The sequence below is a fragment of the Podarcis cretensis genome (assembly GCF_951804945.1).
Source record: "Podarcis cretensis genome assembly, chromosome: 3".
Lineage (NCBI taxonomy): Eukaryota > Metazoa > Chordata > Lepidosauria > Squamata > Lacertidae > Podarcis > Podarcis cretensis.
This window is the reverse complement of record NC_137172.1, coordinates 30,470,317-30,492,244: the sequence shown is the minus strand read 5'-3', so window position 1 is coordinate 30,492,244 and position 21,928 is coordinate 30,470,317. Positions and strand designations below refer to the sequence as shown.

Here is a 21,928-nt window from a genome sequence, read left to right as displayed (position 1 = left end):
CTTCAAACATTAACTTGGTCTGAGTCCAAAAACAATTGGATTCTGTTCTCAAGAGGCTAAGAAGTTATGACTGAAAGAAAAAGTTTTAAGTTTTTTTTTATATTAAACAAAACATACTTTACAGTGGCAATTAAAGAAGGGAAATACTACTATTTTGCCTCTTCCTTTGGCGTGCTCTATGTTTTACTTTACTTTCCCCTTGTATCCAATGTTCTTTTTTTCTTGACGTTCTTTTCTGCCTAGATACTTGCATATTGGACATGCAAAAGCTGCTCTGTTGAATCAGCACTACCAGGTCAACTTCAAGGGTAAACTGATCATGAGGTTTGATGATACAAATCCAGAAAAAGAAAAAGAAGATTTTGAAAAGGTATCTTTTCTTAATGATATCTCATTCTGGGTCTCCGATTGTTTTGATTTCTATACAGTTCTGTTTGTTAACTATGGAGTGGGTGGGGATACCTTACATAACACAAAGGGTATCATTCACACAGGTGCTTTAGGAATAGCCTGGGGCTGAACCTAAGTCCTTTCCACCCAAATGTTGTCCTTGCTTTTTTCAGCAGACAGCTGGGTGTTTGGCCTCACCCATGTGCTTCTAGGCTTTCAAAAGTTACCTTGGGTGATATGGGATGAAACAACAGAGAAGAAAAGCTCATTGCACTGGAATAAAATATGAACAGAGCTAGAGAAGATCTCTCTCTTATGGATTTATTTGATTTACAATGCAGACTATGAAATCAAGTACAGAGCCTGATTCATTGTGAAGCTGGGCTTTTAAAAAGTGTTTTTTAAAATACCACATTGATAGCAAATGAACCTCTTTCACCCCAATGCATATGCATTAATAGTGCTAAGAAGCCAAGTGGGCTTGCTATAATTGCACTGAGGATCTTGTTCTTCACTTGGATGGCTCTGGTTCCCACCTAAGATGACCTATTCAGAAGGAAATAGTGGCTAATGGTATCAGAAGGTACTGAGAGGTTGAAATTGGCAGTGAGATCTAGGATATCCTCATGCACAATTCAGAAATGCAGAAATTGTTATTCTCTGGATTAATTAAGCATTTAGAAAAAACTAAATTGACATAGTAAGATTTCAAAGTTCTTTTGTAGAGCTCTGTAAGCAACCGCAACCCCCAATGACCTACTGGATCAGGTGAAAATAAGGATCAGGTGAAAAAGGCAAGATCTGTCAGTGAGAGGACTTCATACTAGGATTTTTGTATATCAAGTTAATCCTTTCAACATTTATATCTTCAGGTTATCTTGGAAGATGTTGCAATGCTGCACATCAAACCAGACCAATTCACATATACTTCGGATCATTTTGAAACAATAATGAAATATGCTGAGAAGCTCATTCATGAGGGGAAGGCTTATGTAGATGATACGCCAGCAGAACAAATGAAAATGGAACGAGAGCAAAGAACAGAGTCCAAGCACAGAAATAACTGTAAGATGCTTTGTCTGGCTTCCATCTCTATTTGCTTTGTTAATTAGTTGCTTAGTTTTTGTTGTTACTATTGTTGTTATTATCATCATTTATTAAATCTGAATACCACCCTTCATCCAAAGATATCAGGATGGTTCACAACATAAAAATACAAAATGAGAACCCAAAATACATAACAGTAACAAAAACAAATCAAGAACCCCCTTCCCACCAACACATTTAGAAGAACATAGAATGCTAATCAGCCCAAGGCCTGGTTGAAGAGGAACGTTTTTGTCTGGTGCGTAAAGATATGTAATGAAGGCACCAGGTGAGTCTCCCTTGGGAGAGCATCCACAAATGGGGAGCCACTGCAGAAAAGGCCCATTATTGTATTGCCACCCTCTGGACCTCTCATGGAGGAGGCACACAAAAATGGGCCTCAGATGATGATCTCGTTAATTTTTTGCATATGTAGTTAAAAGATCATCATGTTGTAGATCTGGGAAAGACCTCTATCTGAGATCCTGGAGAGATGCTGCCAGTCAGAAGAGACAATAGTAGCTAAATAAATCAATGGAATTTCATATGAGAAAATGTTAAACTCTTTAGTTAAAGTCATTGCCAAAATACCTGCTAGGCTAGAGTTGCTGTCAGTTTTAGCTCCATTCTTGTTGGAGATGTCTCACTTTTGGTAAATAATATTTCATAGTACCAGAGCTGGGTTATTAAATCTGAACTAAATCTTTGCCGTTTTATAGCTGTTGAGAAGAACTTCAAAATGTGGGAGGAAATGAAAAAGGGAACGGAATATGGGCAGACCTGCTGTCTACGAGCAAAAATCGACATGAGTAGTAACAATGGATGCATGAGGGACCCAACTCTTTATCGTTGCAAAAACCAGCCACATCCACGAACAGGAAATAAGTACAAGTATGTGTTAGGAAATGGAAATTGCAATTCACTTAGTGATAGGGCCACTTACAGTGAGATAAGTAGTGGGCCTCAGGCTACTGTGCTCTTAGTTGCAGAACGAGAGACTCTCACAGTCCTTCTTTCAGTACACAGGGAGGGAAGCAAACCAGATGCTGGTTTGTCATTACCTGCAAACCAGCACTAATGGTTTGTTTCTCTATGAACAAACCACAAGAGCTGTTTCACATGTCATGCCCAGCCAACTTCTGGTTTGTTTCCTCCTTGGCATGCTGAAGGAAAGACCAGGGGAGGATTGACTCGTGAATTTTTGCAGTGTTACCCAGCACACTGTACATTCTTGCTAAACTATTCTTAAAATTTAGCGATGGTTTCTCATTAAGTGTGGATGGGGCCACTGAATTGGTGTCTTTATCTTTGGCCCTTTATCAAATTAAGTTGAGTTTTGCTTTGCCTGATGAAATCCCAACAGTGTTATGGAAAACCTCTTCTTTTCACAGCAGCTTCTGGCCTTGCCAGCATAGCTTTGTCTGATTAAAACACTGGGCAGAGATAACATTTTGAGGGGATCCCATCCTAATACTACTGTGGACTGCGGATGCACTTTCCAGGGAGAATTAGAGAGCGGTTTCTTAACCCTTCCTTCCTCCTTTTAATCTCTTTCTACTCCCTCCCAAATCTGAAATGGGAAGTGAATTGGGAAAAAGCACACACTGTGTGTGTGAGAGAGGGGTTTTTTTCTGGGATTGGAAGCCATAGAAGATGTTAAGTATTCTTCCTTGCAGGTGGCCCCCTGCTCCCCCCACATTCTTACTATCTCAGGAAAAAGGGATTTGGGGTAATAACGGAGTTTCACCCTATTAATTTTTTGCTCCAAAGAAGCTTGCTTTATGAACAGTTACAGCTGGGCTCAATCCTCTACTATCAGTGAGCTCAAAAGAAAAACCTTCCTATTTTCTCTTTCACTTTTTCATTCTGGAAAAGCAGTTCCTGGAACTAGCTCATTTCCTATAATTACTGTGGACCTACCTCACTCACTAGTTCCTGGAACTAGCTCACTCACTATAACTACTGTGTTTGTGCTGTAACGTTAGAGTTTTGCTTCTGTTATATATTTAACAGAAGCAAAACCTGAACATTACAGCACAAGCACTTTGTTTGAGAACAAAGGTACAACTGTACAGTATAGTGTTTGAGCTTGGTTTGAAGATAATAGAAAGTTCTTTTTTCCTCTTTCATTAACAGTAGTCATCACAACAGGCTAAATCTTTCTGTTGCTTTAGAGATTGCTTATTAAATTTATTAATAGTGTGTGCAGTGCTCAACACTTTCAATGTGCACATGAAGCTTACTTGCATTTTTTCTTACGTTTCAGTATTTATCCCACGTATGATTTTGCCTGTCCCATAGTTGACAGTATTGAAGGTGTCACTCATGCATTAAGAACAACAGAATATCATGACAGAGATGAACAGTTCTACTGGATTATTGAAGCCTTGGAAATAAGAAAACCATATATCTGGGAGTACAGCCGCTTAAACCTCAACAACACTGTATTGTCTAAAAGGAAGCTCACTTGGTTTGTCAACGAAGGGCTAGTGGATGGCTGGTATGTTAAAGGAGTTAAACTTGGTAGGAATTACATGTGCACATTTGTTTTGCAATGTAATCAGTGTATAGATAATTTTTCATAAGCAGTATCTTACACTAAAAATAAGTTGATGTGGCTTAATTTTTTTAATTTACAAAATTATTCCAAAGAATGAAGAAATTAACAGGTTTACAACTTGCTAGCTATTGTGTTAGTCAATATATTTTAAATACCCTTGCTCAGTCTTTTTATCAAACAACTTTTCTTAACTGTCAGTGTTAGACTTTCAAACTCAGATAATTGTTCAGAATTATTGACAATAATAATAAATAAATAAATAAATAAATTGAATAATTTATTATTTATACCCCGCCCTTCTGGCTGGGTTTCCCCAGCCACTCTGGGCGACTTCCAACAAAATATTAAAATACAATAGTCCATCAAACATTAAAAGCTTCCCTAAACAGGGCTGCCTTCAGATGTCTTCTAAAAGTCTGGTAGTTGTTTTTCTCTTTGACATCTGATGGGAGGGTGTTCCACAGGGCGGGTGCCACTACAGAGAAGGCCCTCTGCCTGGTTCCCTGTAACTTGGCTTCTTGCAGCGAGGGAACCGCCAGAAGGCCCTCAGCACTGGACCTCAGTGTCCGGGCAGAATGATGGGGGTGGAGTTTTGTGCTCAGTTTTGTGATGAGCAATGTTTGAATATGTAGGTTCAAAGTAGGGAAAGTGTGTGGGTCTCCCTGCACTCTTCTTTTAATGTAATCTTTCCTTTTCAACTGAGGTTTCAAACATGGGGAACAGAATGTGGCAGAAATCTACCTAATAGTAACAAAAACCATGCAAAAGGAATGGTGGATTAATTTACTTTTCCATGGCCACCTGCACAATTATTAGTACTACATTAACCAGGTTAACCAGATTGAGTTTTTCTTCACGTCACTTGTATGCCCAAAAAATATGATTGGAAAGATGCTCGTTCTTCTCAAGTGTCATTGTTGACAACTTTTTACTACATATAAATTAAGCAAAATGAGTAGAAATCTCCAAAAATAAGAGAGTTAAAGTCTCAGAAAGTTTGGTATGAATGTTAATAACATCCCTTGGGTAACTATGTAATTATTTAAGAAATCAATGGTACAATGCATGCATGTTTGTTGAAAAATTACTGTTACTTTCTGATATAGTGTTTTAGATATACATTGTATCATTTTCAGCAAAACCATTTCCAGCAAACACTCTTCTGGTCCTTAGATTGATCTGTGCTTATGGGATGCCTGCTGTTCTTGGGAAAATACCCAAGAATTAAGCAGGTTGCTATGAATTCATCAAAGTCAGTATCACAGCTTTTGCAGGATAAAAGAAAGATGTGCAGGCTGTTGGGAGAGCCAAAATAAAAAGAGAATTTTAAGAATCTTCTCTTCCAAGTTTATTCAACATAGGCTTCTTGATATTGTCACAGTTTTGCATTGTTAAATTAAGCAGAAATTCCTTTCTATTAGGGATGACCCAAGATTCCCAACTGTGCGTGGTGTCCTAAGAAGAGGCATGACAGTTGAAGGACTGAAACAGTTTATTGCTGCACAGGTAGGTGGTTGCATGTCCACTCTCCCTTCAGCTGGAGTGTCTTTGTAGATCTAGTTACAGGTAGGTAGCCGTGTTGGTCTGCCGTAGTCGAAACAAAATAAAAGAAATTCCTTCCAGTAGCACCTTAGAGACCAACTAAGTTTGTTATTGGTATGAGCTTTCGTGTGCATCTGAAGAAGTGTGCATGCCTCTAAGGTGCTACTGGAAGGATTTTTTTATTATTTTGTAGATCTAGTCATTTTATAGACGAGTCCTTCTTTCAAGAACATCAGGAAAGTCTTCCTCTTGTGACTTTGATTGTTCAGTTGTCCAATCCATGGGTAGCCTTTTACATGTTTTGGGGCTATATTTCCCATAGTACTACCAACCTTACTGTGAAACATAGACCACTCATTCTCTGAGATACTCTACCAGGGACCATAGGATTATGATTTAAAGAAGTTGATACATCGTATTAACATTTGGAAAATAACAATACATCAAATAACTATAGCATGTTCAATATCTAACTGGACATCTTTAATTTACCCTCAGACTTATACCTGAAACTTTTAAGAAAGCATAGTGTGTTAAAGAAGATCGTCTCTATTTTGCAACAAAGAATGATTACTTATTGATGGATTCCTCCCACCCTCACCCCCAGCAAGACACTTATTTCTAGTCCTGAGGAAGGATGTTTATTTTTGTAAAGAAGTAAGGTTGTGGAAGAGGAATGGTTAAAGTAAATAAGATGTAATTCAAAATGCAACAACAAATAACACCATCAAGATTTATGGCCTTTCTTTCTCCTATCCCCCTCTTCCCATTATATTTTACAGGGCTCCTCTCGATCAGTTGTAAACATGGAGTGGGATAAAATTTGGTCATTTAACAAAAAGGTACATGCTCCTCCATTTTGATCTGATGACATTTCTGATTGACACCTGCTCTCTTGTTGCTGGTTGTGAACCCAGCGTTCTTTGGAATGCTCTTCAAAGACTAGCTAATGCAGTATGTTGCATCACCTTGCTCCTCATCTTCAGGAAAATGGAATGTCCCCTCTTGCTAACCAGGGCTAACACTAATCTTGCTGACTTCTGCCAGTCTGATACTGAATTGTTGTTCTTGAATTGTGTGGGAGATAATGATATTTTGCTAATGTAAACTCTGATGAAAATTCTGCATTTCATTTTTCTGCTTTCAAGCTGCGAGCTATCTGTAAGAAGGTATTACTTAATGCTTTTTCTGCCTTAGCATATAGCTTACAGTATTGTAAGCATACATAGCATAAGCCATCACTGTGCAACTTCTCATAGCACAACCACGTTTGCTTACATAACAAGAGCTGTGTATTTCCATCTTAAAATGCATTATTCCTGTTCTAAAGGGGAAATAATGATCTGAGTCTGAATTTCTCAACGGAGAAGAAGGTGTCACTTTTAATTTACAATGCTGGACATGCTGCCTTTCTGCAGTGTACTGAAGGCGTTAACATTTTCTCTCTCAGACAGCAAGTAAAGCTCTTCTGATGTGTCTTAATTTAGCATCAAATAAGGAATACTGCATCTTGACATGGTTAGTTGCTTCTTTGGCAGCAGATGCTTGGACACTATAATAAGGCGAACTGTTTGTGTCTGTCTGCACAACTCTGTGGCTGTTCTTATTCTTTTAACTTGAGTCTGGATTTTTGCTTGTTTTCAAGGAGGCTTGCCCCAGAACTAAGTATTTGCTTGCCTGGCATGTGTCTTGTATTCCCCTAAAGCCCCTGTCATTTGTTCTCTTTATTTTATATGAGGGATTATCAATTGGTTCTTTTTGTTGCTGCATAGATGGACACTAGTGCGCCAAACAAATTTATAAACACCATTGGCCTTAAATTTATGTTGTTGTTCACTTCTTGGCACTGTATGCTGCCTTATGCATTCACCCTGGGGCAAGAGTGAAAGCGAAGGCATTGAATTGGTTTGTAGGACCAAGTATTGAGCTACTGAGAAAGCAAAAATAATGAGTCAGTAGCACTAGAGAAAAGCAAACTCTTAACAGTTAGATTAATTCAAGTATACCCAAATAACCTCTGTTTGTTAGTGCAGTCAACAAACTGCGCTGGTTAGCTGTGGGGCAGTTAAAGTTTTGCTTTTTTGTGAATACTGATAAGAAAATTATACCTCTTCACACCTATTAAAAAGTAACACAAGTGTTGCTGATACCTGGATCTAATCCCAAGTCAGATTATTGAATTTAGACTCCTGGGGTGCCCAGATCCATGGTGTCAACAACTTCCTTGTGTTTCTTATTGATAGGTGGAAATATGAGTGATGTGTGTTTCAAGTACTTCCAACTAGTTAGCATCCATATCAGTAGTAATGTGTACGTTGTTTCACTTCAGGTACAAAATCTGTTTTAGTTAATTTTCTCCTGCAACACTATTGTACTCATGACTCTAGAATTTGGGAGAGCAGAATATAGGATATTTCCTTAGAAGTCGCTGTTTTCACATGTAACCTAAAAATAAATACATAAATACTGCCCTCAGATTTCTCTCCCAGGTGAGCTAGTTTTGTATGTATGTACATCATTTCTCCATTCCTTTACTAGCCTTAACACCTCCAGCTAGTACAAAGTAGCAAGGCCTTGTAAGAGAGACTGAAAAGCCTAAACTGATAAAGAAGCAAGTGAAGTAAAAGCAGAAGCAAAAATACCTGGAGGCTGTTCTGTTTGAGTTGTGAATAGAGTAGAAGACTATTTTGTCAGTCATGCAAGAGAGGAGAAGCTATTCTTGAGTTCATTGCTGTGATGTTGCCTTATTATAGTGATCTAACACTGTTGTTAGGGGCAGTCGGTGGGGTGTGGGAGCATGGAGCCACCTTCCCAACAGGTGTTGCCGCAGCTTGATGCGGAAGTGTGACAATGAGGCCAGGGTTGCTCAGGAGCCCCGGTGGGAGTACCAGATTGACTCTGTCGGCACACCCACCCTGTCCCTACCTTACCACAGTCATGCCACCCACTTTCTCCTGCACCATCCTAGTAAGCAGTAGTGATACTGCTCTTGGGAGAGCGACTCCATGCCCCCTGCCCGGCCATGTGGCTGCTCCTGGCTTTTGTTGAATAACGGTGATGCCGGAAAACATACTTCACGGAAGAAATTCACAGGAAAAAAAGTGAAATTATGGAATTGTGTCCTGTGTTGATAATAACTAAGGGTGAAATCTATTGTTCTTTTAAAAACTGATCCCGTGAGTTCAGCATAATTGCACACTAAGGCTTCACTCTTACACACGTTTACTTAGAAATAAGCTGCATTGAAACTCAAGTAGGGTTTGCTTTCTAGCATGCATACATTGGCTTATCCTGTAAGACTTAAGCCAACATTCAGAGTTACCTGTAATCTACACAGGTATGAGATTACTAGGATTTTTACTTGCTTTATGGCCAGAACTATAACATTTATTGCCCTCTACTATATATGTAAAGTTTTAGATGAGTTCTAAACCAGAGGTATCCGTTTTTTGTGTGGAAGGCCAGGAGAGTGTGTAACTCTTGTGGATTTTGAGTTACTCTTTTCTTATTGACCAAAGATGCAGTAACACAAAGAATACCAGTTAATATTCCTAAATGATGCATACACTTTTTAGTTCACATAATTCTGATTTTTTTTTAAAAAAAAATCTGTTCTGGGCGTACTGAATAGATGTGATTATTTTTGGTTATTCTTGGTATGTAGGTTATAGATCCTGTGGCACCTCGCTACACCGCTTTGCTGAAGAATGAAGTAGTCACAGTAAACGTTCCTGAAGCTCAAGAAGAGATGAAAGAAGTCGCCAAGCATCCAAAGGTTTGCTAGTTAGTTGTTTTGTTTTAAGAGACACTGTAATGCAGATCGTTAAAACAGAGAACTTGTGTAGTATTCCCAAGTTTGCTTGAAACCATTCTTCCACACTCCCAAAATGTAACAAAGGAAAAGTAAGATTAGTTAGCTCATGGATGGCAGAGCTGATGAAAGAGTAAAATGGGAGTGCAAGGTGACATAATATGCTCTTTAGCACTCTGGGAAAGATCTTGAGAGAAAACAGTTTTTATTTTAGAGTTGGGATGTATGTGCTGAGGCAGGTTGAGGGAGCCCCTGGAGTTTAACTGTCTAATACACCCTGGCACATCCCCAAACCAGGGAGAAGACTATGCCAGATCTGAAGCTGGGGGACCTATCAGCAGAGGCGGGAAATAGGAAGGGGCACCCCCTTCACGTTTCCGTGCTCTGCTCTGGTTCGCCAGAAGCAGCTTAGTCATGCTGGCCACATGACCCGGAAGCTGTATACCGGCTCCCTCGGTCAGTAAAGCGAGATGAGTGCCACAACCCCAGAGTCGTCCGCGACTGGACCTAATGGTCAGGGGTCCCTTTACCTTTACCCCCTTCACATCTTTTGCCTTTCTGGCTTGAGCATAGCAGTTCTCCCTCCCCAGGCATGTAGGATGGACCAGCTCATAGTTTGAACCATCTCATTTCAATCCAAAGAAGAATTCAGATTAATAGCAAACTCTCCTGCAAAGTTCAGCATTTGTGTATTCTAGGATGGATTGGTGTGTTATAATCTAAAGCAAAAACCTGCAGTGCAACCCTAACCATGTCTACTCAGAAGTAAGTTCTGTGAGTAAGTGGAGATTATTGTTGGGCACGTGTTAGGATTGCAGCCTTAACCAAGCATCTGGGTAAGTTCTTTTCTTTCTCGTTAACATGCAGAATGCTGAGGTTGGCTTGAAGCCTGTATGGTACAGTCCCAAAGTGCTGATTGAAGGCGCAGATGCAGAGACGTTGACAGAAGGAGAGATGGTTACATTTATTAACTGGGGCAACATAATCGTCACCAAAATACACAAGTAAGTTTCTGGATCTTGGAACAAGCTGGGATGTTGAATTCCATCGTCGAGAATTTTATTGGGAACAAGAGGTCTGGCTTTTTAAACATTGAAGAAAAGTATGTAATGGATGGGACTGTTAGCACTGCAAGCACAGTTCCGTTATCTGTATCCCCCACCCAATTGCAACCTTCTGCACTTCCAGAAGCTGTTCTTGGGGGTTCAAGGGATTGTTAGGACATGCTGCAAGGGAGCTGCAACTGCGGGGCAGCAAGCAGAAATTGCATAAGTTGAAGTGACATCTCACAATAGATCCAGCCGAGTGTAGCTTGACTGTTGAATGTGATGGTAGAGGTCCAGCTCTGAGGGCTTCTGGCGGTTCCCTCACTGCGAGAAGCAAAGCTACAGGGAACCAGGCAGAGGGCCTTTTCGGTAGTGGCGCCCGCCCTGTGGAATGCCCTCCCATCAAATGCCAAAGAGATAAACAACTGCCTGACGTTTAGAAGACATCTGAAGGCAGCCCTGTTCAGGGAAGTTTTTAATGTGTGACATTTTAATGTATTTTTAATCTTTGTTGGAAGCCACCCAGAGTGGTTTTATTTTATTTATTTATTTAAACTTCTCTATGAAAATCAAGTTAACTGCATGCCACTGATATAACCTAGATACTATACCAGTCATTTATTTGCACTATTTAATTACAGTGTGTTCTGCTTCTGTGTAGGAACGCCGCTGGGAAAATCACATCCATTGATGCTAAACTAAATTTGGAGAATAAGGACTACAAAAAAACTGCTAAGATCACCTGGTTGGCAGAAACTCCTCGTGCTCCTTCCATCCCTACTGTCTGTGTCAACTATGAACACTTGATCACCAAACCTGTCCTGGGCAAAGAGGAAGATTTCAAGCAGTATGTCAACAGAAATAGCAAGGTAGCTTGCAACATGTCACCTATTTATATTATTATTACATTTTTAAAATTTCTCTCGTACTTCAAGGAGCTCAAATATGGTCTCCCACTCCACTCCCCTGGACTTTTTTCTACCACAGTAAACCTGCAATTTAGCTTAGGCTGGGTGATTGTGAATAGCCCTCAAAATCACACAGTAAGCTTTGTGGTAGGGACAATATTTGAGCTGAAGTCTTCCTAATCAAAATCTGACACTCTAGCCACTATACAATATTGGTTGTATGCCTGCTTTTCTTCCTTTTAGATATTGGCTCTCCAAATGAGTTGCCATATTGTAAATTGGGGGTTTTCAGTATTCAGCAAGATGTGTCTTTCCTCCTGGGCTGGCCTCACCCTTGCAATGCCACTACACTAATTCTTAGCACATGTACAATGTTGTTCATGGGATGTAATGCTGACTTGATTTTTAACCTGTTTACAGCAAGAAGAATTGATGTTAGGTGATCCTTGCCTTAAAGATCTGAAAAAAGGAGATATAATACAGATTCAGAGAAGAGGCTTTTATATTTGTGATCAGCCATATGAGCCTATTAGGTGAGCAACTGGAAACTCATTCCTTTCGTTTATCCATTTGGTATGCTCTGCCGTAGCATTAGATAAGTGTGTTATGGCCATTGCAGAGTTTCACAGCCCAAATTCCCATATTTATACTCATATTCCAAACGCTCCTGTTTTGCCAGGAGTCCACGTAGATAAAAAATTAGAGACTTGTCGAATGCATTTCACAAAAGTAAATAGAGGGGTGCCTTTGGAACAGAATGATTAGAAAAGAGTGTGTGTGTAGCTCTTGTGTGTCCTCTTGAACAAACTGAACAGCAGGCAGCCTGTTCTCTGTAATATCAGGCTATATATCCCCCCCCCCCCATTTGTTGAACCATGCAGATAACAAAATGTAAAGGTTTTATCTATTCATTATTATTCTACTCCTAACTCCATTTTAGCATAATTCTATTGCTGCACTGAATTTTCATGAGGCTTGACATTTCACCACAAATAGTTGGGGTTTTTTTGGTGTTTGCCTTCTATTCTTCTGCACATTTCACCAACACACATACCAGTTGACAGCCATCAAACCCCTGATATGTCGGCATTTCATGGAAAAAACGAGGAAATGCATCCTGCTATCCTCAGGCAACTAGGCCATTACTCTCTGGCATATCATATTGTGCTGAAAGTCACCACTCTTCAGCCTGATCCAGCACTCGGCACTCATCGCTATGCCTGACTGGATGGAGATGCATGCTTTGGATATGCATCTGGGGGTGCATCCCACTGAAAATAGGGCATTGGAATGCAGAGGTTGGCCATCTGCACTGCATTTGTTTCAATAGGATTCACATCTCATCCACATTGTGCCCCAGCTGCTCAACTAAGCATAATTGGGTTGGGGCACAGGAGCATCATTCTGGTTTCCTTGGCAATGGACACATATTTTCTCTTCTTACACTGGCTTCCCATGGCACTTGGCCCTTTGTGAAATGGCAGATAACTGAAAAAATGCTGTAAATAAGAAACCTGTTTTATCAGAGGTTCAAAAGCTTTGGGGATGCCTCAGATTAGTTACTATTTTGCTAGACTGATGCCATTAGGAGAGCAGCAAGACTACAAACAGTAAGCAGATATTGATGCTGAAATAAATTACAAGTTTGTCCAGCTGGGGGTATTACTGTTTTTACAATTTTCATATGAGCATTTATTTTTATACAAATACATGTTCTTTTGATATGTATAAAATTACAATCAGTGTGAAAAGAAGTACATAGATCTAACCGATGCACTGTAGCACACCTTTACCTGGGAGTAAGTCCCACTGAACCATGGGAGATTTGCCTGGTAAATATGCACAGGACTAAGTTACATATCCCATTAACGTAGCAGGGAAATTGAGCTCACGCTTAACCCTCTCTCACGTTGGAATTTAGGTGCTTGTATTTTAGAAGTTGTCAGGGGTTCAGGGAGAGAGGCGCAGAGGAGGGAGGAGACCGAGAGTGAGGGAGAAGGATTCCAGCCTGACGAGGAAGAGGACGACAATGACCCGAGATGGTCCATGAGTCCGTCCAGTGAATCGGAGGATTCCCAAAAGGGAGCCCCCCTGGTCAAGCCAAGGGGAGCCCAAGGGGGAAGCAGTCAGGAGCAGGGGAACGTAGGGGGAACCGCCAGTGGGAGTTGGAGATCGAGACCTGCTTCTCCACCGGAACGGAGTGAAGAGGGTGGAGTTACCAGTGTGTCGGGAGGAACAGAACAAGGAGCAGAGGGGGGAAGGAGATCGGGGCAAGACGTCCTGCCGGAAGGGGCGGAAAGCAGTACCGGGAGCAGTGTGGCTGTTGAAAGGAAGGTCAGGAGCAACGTACGCGCGCCAAGTTCAAATGTGGAGGCGCGCGGAAGTGGGGAGAGCTCTGGGGAGGAGCCTGGTGCTAAAGCACGAAGGAGGGGGCAGCAGGCAGGAGAAGACTCAGCCTCTGGGGAGTCCCGGAAAGAGGGAACACAGGGGGGCAGGAAGACCCTGCGGAAAAGGAAGGAGAGGAAAAGGTGGAGCAGCACAAGCCTCTTAAATTGGTGCAGGGGAGGGACGGACTCAGAGGGGACTTCTAACATCTAAGGGTAACAGATGTGGAGCCACGGAGTTTGGATGTAATCACGACAATGATCTTCAATAAAACCTTTTGTATATAACTTGGACTGGACTTTGGTCTCTTGTGAGCTGGGACCCAGGGTGGCTCTGACAGTAAGTCCCCTCCGAAGAACGCAAAAATTTTTTTTTGCAAAGCTCACGAACGGTGACAGCCATGAGTGCGGAGGAGCAGTTGACAGCTCTACGAACTACAGTTTCCGAACTCACTGCTGCAGTCCTTGCGTCTCAGAAGAAGCATGACGAAATGGAGAAGCGCTGCCAGGACCTGCAAACCAGGTGGGAACGTGCAAGCAGGGAAGGGTTCCCAGGGTCCAGATCAGAAGGGATTGGACTTGGACGGAGGGGGGGCAGCCTAGTCACCCACTTCGATGGGAACCTGAAGCACTACCCCAGTTTCAGAGCAGACGTTTTGTATGCATTGCACTTGCTTCGTCATGACTTTAAAGATGAGGAGGAGAAAGTGGGGTTTATTGTTTCTCACTTGCATGGGCCGGCCAGAGACTGGTTGCGCAATTTGTGGCGTGAAGATGGCCCTGCCCGCCGCGATGCAGATGAATTCATTAAAGCAATGGATGCCTGCTTCCAGTCAACTGTAGATGTGGATCTTGCACGCAGGGAAATTTTTGGATTGCGGCAAGGCAAAGTCACTGTGCGTCAGTACCATTCCAGATTTTTTGCTTTACTGACTGCGCTAAGCTGGGAGAAGGATTGTGCACCTGTGAGGGATTTGTTCTGGGAGGGGCTCAGCGGTCCCATTAAGGATGAACTTGCCAGGGGAGACAGACCCCAGACCCTGGAGGAGCTTGTGCAGAGGGCTTTGGCGATTGGGATAAGGCACGAGGGACGTCCTTGGCACACTGAGGAAGAACGTCAGGTGCGTCCACCAGCGAGGACGTCTTCTTTCATCCCCAGGGAGTTCAGTCAGTCACATCCTTCGCCACTGGGAAGGCAGGGGGAGGAGCCCATGGAACTTGGTGGTGCTAAGGCTCAAGCAACAGCCAGAGCCCCAGCTTCCGGTGCAGTAAAGGCACAGCCTCCTAGAGGGACCAGGAAGTGTTACATTTGCGACAGTGCACAGCACATGGCGAAAGAGTGTCCCCAGAGGCTGCAGAAACACACTGCAGTTTTAGCAACTGTTGCAGCAGAAATGATGCAAGCAGAGCAACCTCAGGGAAACGACAGTGCCTGGCTGGAAGCAGAGCTGCTGGGGCTCAGCCAGGCGAATCTGTAGAGCAGTCCCCAGCGCTTTTGCAACGCACAGACCCTTTACCACCCAAGCCAGCGGTGCAGCTCACTGCAACACTTCAGTTGCCGAATGGAACCACCCTGGAAGTCCCCATCACGATTGATTCTGGGAGCAACGCAGATTTTGTGGGGACGCACTTTGTCAAGCAGCATCGCAAAGCGCTTCTGCCAGCGACAACACCTCTGAACGTAGTCACGGTGGATGGCAGGAAATTGCTAGGAGGACAAGTTGTGCAACAGACGCCTCCCATGGTGATGAGGATTGGAAATCATCGAGAAGTCATCAGCTTCAATGTCACCCGCCTTTCAGACACGCCTATAGTATTAGGCATGAGTTGGCTGGAGAGACACAGTCCTGCTGTAGCGTGGTACCAACGGCAGATCACCTTTTGCTCATCGTACTGTGCTCAACATTGCATCCAGTCCAGCCGGGAGGAGGGAGCGGAGCAGCAGTTGCAACTTGGCATGGTGCAGGCAGTACCCCGCAAGTACGAGGGGTTCCTGGAGGTTTTCTGCGAGAAGGAAGCTGACCAGTTGCCGCCCCACAGGCCTTATGATTGTGCCATCGACCTGGTGCCAGGGGCGCAGTTGCCGACTGCAAAGCTGTATTCCATGTCTGAGGACGAGATGCAAGAACTCAGGGAGTTCATAGAGCACAATTTGAAGCGCGGATTCATCCGAGAATCGAAAGCGGTGGGGGGCAGTCCTGTTTTCTTTGTAAAGAAAAAGGACACGCCCCAAAAAAGACTCATTGTGGACTATCGATTCATAAACAGTAAGACCAAACCCAAGGCCTTCCCCATGCCCAAGATAGATGATCTCCTGGCAACCGTAAGGAAGGGGAAGATCTTCACCAAATTGGATCTGCGTGGAGCGTATAACCTCATACGCATCCGGGAGGGCGATGAGTGGAAGACGGCCATGTTCACGCCTCTGGGCACGTACGAATACAGAGTGATGCCATTTGGTCTCCAAAATGGATCTCACGTCTTTCAAGCATTTATGCATCACGTGCTAGCGGGACTTCTCTACAAGAAATGCGTGTGTTTCCTCGACGACATCCTGATCTTTTCGGAAACGGAGGAGGCCCATGAGAAGGACGTAAAGGAAGTCCTGCAGAGACTACAGGAGAACAAGCTCTACGCCAAGTTAGAGAAGTGCCAGTTTGATGTGACGGACGTGGATTTCCTAGGCTACAAGCTGTCCGACAAGGGGCTGGCCATGGACAGCGCCAAGGTCCGCGCGGTGTTGGACTGGAAGAGCCCTCGCAATCGGAAGGAAGTCCAAAGATTCATCGGCTTCGCCAACTTCTACCGCAAATTCATCAGAGGTTTTGCAAAGGAGACGGCAGCGATCACGGACACTCTCAGTTCCAAGAAAAAGAGGTTCGTGTGGACGGAACAGGCGGAGCGCTCTTTTCAGAAGCTTAAAAGCCTTTTCGCCTCCGAGCAGCAGCTGCTGCACGTGAATCCAGGCAAGCCCATACGAGTAGAGACCGACGCGTCAGACAGAGCGGTTGGAGCCGTACTCCTGCAAGAAGATCCACATGGAAACTGGAGACCCGGTGCCTTTTACTCCAGAAAGCTCAGCAAAGCGGAGCAAAACTACACCATATGGGACAGGGAGCTGTTAGCCATTCACGCAGCGTTCAAAGCGTGGCGACATTTCCTCATTGGAGCCAAGCACACAGTGCAGGTCCGCACGGATCACAAGAATTTAGAGTATTGGCGCACGGCGAAACTCCAGAGCCAAAGACACATGCGCTGGGCAGAGTTCTTCGCGGATTTCGACTTCAGGATAGAGTACGTCCCAGGGGACTCCAACGTTATAGCCGATGCGCTCTCCAGGAAACCGCAATATCTTGAGGAAGCGGCGCCAATAGCAGCCAGGCACATTTTTGCACCGCAGGCGTGGGCGTGCGCTGCCATCGCTGTCGACCTGGACGCAGTGCGACGCGCGTTGCAGGTAGATCAGTTTGCACAATCCAAAATAGAGGAGCTGCGTCGGGGTTCGCTGAGAGACGATGAGTTCCAGTTACGCGACGGACTGTTAACTCACAAGGGTGCCCTCTACGTGCCGAGCGACGAGCTCCGAGCAAAGGTTCTGCAGCAGTTGCACGACGCTCCCAGTGCGGGCCATTTCGGCAGGGAGAAGACAATAGAACTGGTGGCCAGGGACTTTTGGTGGCCCCAGATGCGAGGAGAAGTAGCGGAGTACGTCGCCAGATGTGACACTTGTCAGAGGTCCAAGCCAGTACACCAGAAGCCGGCGGGCTTGCTGGAACCACTGGAAACACCACAGCAACCGTGGGAGAGGGTGGCGCTGGACTTCGTCACTGACCTGCCCAGTTCCAGAGGCAAGACGGCGGTACTGGTGGTGGTGGACTTGTTCACCAAGATGGCGCACTTCATTCCCTGCGCGAAGGTGGCGACGGCGGAACAGACCGCCAAGCTCTTCATCGACCACGTGTTCCGGGCGCATGGGCTGCCGCGGGCCATCCTGTCCGACAGGGGGCGCCAGTTTATTTCCAATTTTTGGCAGAAGCTCCTAGGTATCCTGCGCGTCAAGATCAACCTAGCGTCGGCAAGACATCCACAAACCAACGGCCAGGCCGAGAGGGTCAACGCGATCATGCAGCAGTACCTGAGATGTTATGCAAATCAGCGACCCACAGCTTGGGTGGACTACCTACCGATGGCGGAGTTTGCCTACAACAACACGAAGCATGCGTCGACGGGGGTGACGCCGTTCTTCGCGAACAATGGACGTCATCCCAGGACCTTCCCGGGGTTCGTAGCACCAAGAGAGGGGGAGCCGCAAGAGGCCGACCAGTTCGCTGCAGAACTACAAGAGGTGCACGAGGAGCTGCGGAGACATTTGGAGCTAGTCAAACAAGCATATAAGGTGCAGGCAGACAAAGGCAGAAGAGTGGGAGAGGACATCCAGGTGGGGGACTGGGTGTGGTTAGCGGCCCAGGCGATGCCAACCAAGTCGTTGGCCAAGAAGAAGCTAGGGCACAGGCAGCTAGGACCATACCAGGTGGAGGCTAAGATCAACCCCGTGGCTTTTCGACTGGCCCTCCCCGAAGGTTCCAGAGTCCACCCGGTTTTTCATAGGTCGGTGCTCACTCCCTACAAGGCCCCGCACAGGTTTCAGGAGTCTGAAACAATACCGCAGCCACGCACAGAGTCACCTAGGAGGGAGGGATCGCCTAGGGTCGAACCACTCAACGAGGTCACAGAGATCCTGGACTCGAGATGGGGGGAAGAGGGAATAGAATACTTTCTAGTCAGAGAGGGTGCACCAGTCAGTGCCAGTGGGTGGGTGCCGGACTACGCTTTAGACGAACCTCTTTTAAAGGACGAGTTCCATGCCCTTTTCCCACATAGACCCATGCCAGCCGAGTACTTCGATGACTGGCTCTTTACCCCCACATGTTCAGGCAGCACTTTCCACGGCTTTTCTTCAGCCGAGGAAAGAACGCCGAACTCAAACTCGCCCAGGGGATCGTGTTCGGGGGTGGACACAGAGCCCTCTTATTGGTGGGATGAGCAACCAGAGGAAGCCTGGCGCAAGAAATGGCTGAAGGGGCCTTGGCCGGCAGCACCAGACGAAGTAGCAATGGAAGAGGGAACTGCGAACATTTTGGGTGAAGAACCCGAATTCGAACACACGTACACCGAGCTGCCAGCAGAGGTCATGGACGTAGCCGAACTGTATCCTGCATCTACCTCCGAGGAGCTGCAGTTCCCACAACCCGCACCCGATGGGGGGGAGGGGGGAAGGGGGGGCTTCGAGGGGGGGATGGATGTCAGGGGTTCAGGGAGAGAGGCGCAGAGGAGGGAGGAGACCGAGAGTGAGGGAGAAGGATTCCAGCCTGACGAGGAAGAGGACGACAATGACCCGAGATGGTCCATGAGTCCGTCCAGTGAATCGGAGGATTCCCAAAAGGGAGCCCCCCTGGTCAAGCCAAGGGGAGCCCAAGGGGGAAGCAGTCAGGAGCAGGGGAACGTAGGGGGAACCGCCAGTGGGAGTTGGAGATCGAGACCTGCTTCTCCACCGGAACGGAGTGAAGAGGGTGGAGTTACCAGTGTGTCGGGAGGAACAGAACAAGGAGCAGAGGGGGGAAGGAGATCGGGGCAAGACGTCCTGCCGGAAGGGGCGGAAAGCAGTACCGGGAGCAGTGTGGCTGTTGAAAGGAAGGTCAGGAGCAACGTACGCGCGCCAAGTTCAAATGTGGAGGCGCGCGGAAGTGGGGAGAGCTCTGGGGAGGAGCCTGGTGCTAAAGCACGAAGGAGGGGGCAGCAGGCAGGAGAAGACTCAGCCTCTGGGGAGTCCCGGAAAGAGGGAACACAGGGGGGCAGGAAGACCCTGCGGAAAAGGAAGGAGAGGAAAAGGTGGAGCAGCACAAGCCTCTTAAATTGGTGCAGGGGAGGGACGGACTCAGAGGGGACTTCTAACATCTAAGGGTAACAGATGTGGAGCCACGGAGTTTGGATGTAATCACGACAATGATCTTCAATAAAACCTTTTGTATATAACTTGGACTGGACTTTGGTCTCTTGTGAGCTGGGACCCAGGGTGGCTCTGACAGAAGTGTTGTATTCACATTTTCTATATTATGCCAATCAATGGGAGATAATCATGAAAAAACCAATTGATGTAATCTTTGTAGTCCATACAGCTGTAAAGAAGCCCCATGCATTTTGATTTATATCCCTGATGGACATACAAAAGAAATGCCAACATCTGGATCTAAGGAGAAAACCAAGGCAGAAACGGCAAAGAAAGAGGTAAGGAAACCTAGTGTATTTTGATTGTTCGTCAGAAGGATGTTTGGGATGCCTGGCATAACTGTAGAACAGGTGTAGAATGGAGGAAACCTGGCTTGACAGCAGCACATATAAAAAGAACTCCAGGTTTATAGTCTTGTCGTATAAATCATCATCATCAGAAACTGAACATGAGTCAGCAATCTTACCTGACTGCAAAAAGACTGATTCAGTTTTATGCTGCTTTAATAGAACCATGGTTGCCAAGTCATAAGAAGTAACACTTCCACTTTATTCTGTACTGGTCTCACCTCATCTGGAGTACTGTGTCCAGTGCTGACCCTTGCCTTTGAAGAAGGATATAGACAAATTGGGATGGGTTCAGATGAGGGCAGTGAAGATGGTCAGGTGTTTGGCAAACTACACTGCTATAAAAGTGTTCCAGGTTTTAAACAGCACAGAACTAGTAATCAGACTTGGGAAACACCTGTGCTAACCAAAGTTGATTTATTTTAGTTTATTTTCAGTTCTTCTCCTCCTTTGCAAACATTGGATGCTATCCTGTTCTGGGTGGGTGGAGGATAAAAGAGACATTTGTAGTAGGTCTTTGCATATTGAAGTGCCCTGACCAACTTTGCTGCGGTTCTACTTGAAACAGCAAGTTTTTCACCAGTAGTGTTTTAATTCTCTTTCATCCAGTTTGATTCATTGTAAAGACATGTATTTGTTCTTTTTTCCCAAGGCTGGTACTGCACCGAAAGGACGATCTGCTCCACTTGTGGCTGACGCTTCTCATGCTGCAGCCCCTGCTTCAGTCGAAGACCACTTGGCTCTTTACAGCAAGGTGTCTGCCCAAGGAGATGCAGTTCGTGAATTGAAATCAAAGAAAGCAGCAAAGGAAGAAGTTGACGCTGCCGTGAAACAGCTGCTAGCCTTGAAAGCAGAATACAAGGAGAAGACGGGTCAAGACTACAAGCCTGGGAATCCTCCAGTCGCTGCAGTTCAGGCCCAGCCTTCCAAGTCTGAGGCTGCCAGTGCCACCCATCTAGACAGCAAGTCTCTTTATGATAAAGTAGCTGAGCAAGGGGAAGTGGTTCGAAAGCTAAAAGCAGAAAAAGTGCCCAAGGTTAGTGTTTGAAGAATAAGCCTGGATAAGAAGGAATTGAGAAGTGATCGTTGCAACCTTTTATCAGGTGGATGATAGATCTGTCTTTTCTGTTATTTATAAAAGTAGATAGACAAAGAATAACTCCTTGGGCAGGACTACCACTAACCTTAAGAGAACAGGAGAAGTTGGGGATGATAAACATAGGTCTGGCAGGAGAGAAAATGGATTTTTTAAAAAAACCATCTATGGTAGAAGTGTCAAAAGATAAAATATTAATTAAAAGTGGTGGTGACTAATTCTGCCCCCTCCATTAATGTCCCCAGAATAATGGCCCTCTGGTATCTTTGCTGAACTATGTGAAAGTGGATATTGCACCAATTTTCTGGACGGGGTGGAGATCAGTGTTGCACTATGACGAACATTCCGTCTGCACAAGCATTGCAGCTTGCCAGAAAAGAACGATCCCCCTTCTCCTGCTCTGGTGTATTCACCTTGCGACTTCCCTCTCTGCCGCACTAATGTGATCCAAAGGAAAGCAGAGCAATACATTTGGCACCAGATTGGCTGCAGGAGTTGCTGAAAGGAGGCATACAAGGTGCCATCCATCTGTCTTAGGGACTCCATTCTGGATTTGTGTAGGGTTTACTCCTTAGACTTTTCTTCTCCCAGATATACCCTGCAAGGCAGCAGAGGTTTAGGATCAGAGTCTCCCTTCTCCTAGCTGGGCTACCTTCCCAGTTTGACGAACCCCATCTTATTACATACCTGAATCCATCCCATAGAATACAAATAAAACTTCAGTTAAGGAGCACTCTATGCAAAGCAAAAC

At 44.9% G+C, this 21,928-nt stretch overlaps 1 protein-coding gene across 4 annotated transcripts in view; it reads left to right on the top strand.

Annotated features, from left to right (window-relative positions):
* EPRS1 (glutamyl-prolyl-tRNA synthetase 1) overlaps positions 1-21,928 on the top strand; it is a 47,529-nt gene that overhangs the window by 8,694 nt on the left and 16,907 nt on the right. For 2 of the 4 annotated variants that reach the window (XM_079968408.1, XM_079968410.1), the window contains exons 7-19: positions 244-370; positions 1,263-1,455; positions 2,196-2,367; positions 3,743-3,976; positions 5,458-5,542; positions 6,361-6,420; positions 6,727-6,747; positions 9,243-9,353; positions 10,257-10,393; positions 11,097-11,304; positions 11,764-11,876; positions 19,895-20,012; positions 20,734-21,117. In XM_079968408.1, the coding sequence (XP_079824534.1) occupies positions 244-370; positions 1,263-1,455; positions 2,196-2,367; positions 3,743-3,976; positions 5,458-5,542; positions 6,361-6,420; positions 6,727-6,747; positions 9,243-9,353; positions 10,257-10,393; positions 11,097-11,304; positions 11,764-11,876; positions 19,895-20,012; positions 20,734-21,117 (1,963 nt within the window). The remainder of the gene's footprint in view (positions 1-243; positions 371-1,262; positions 1,456-2,195; positions 2,368-3,742; positions 3,977-5,457; positions 5,543-6,360; positions 6,421-6,726; positions 6,748-9,242; positions 9,354-10,256; positions 10,394-11,096; positions 11,305-11,763; positions 11,877-19,894; positions 20,013-20,733; positions 21,118-21,928) is intronic. The other 2 variants (XM_079968409.1, XM_079968411.1) reach the window with 1 other exon arrangement.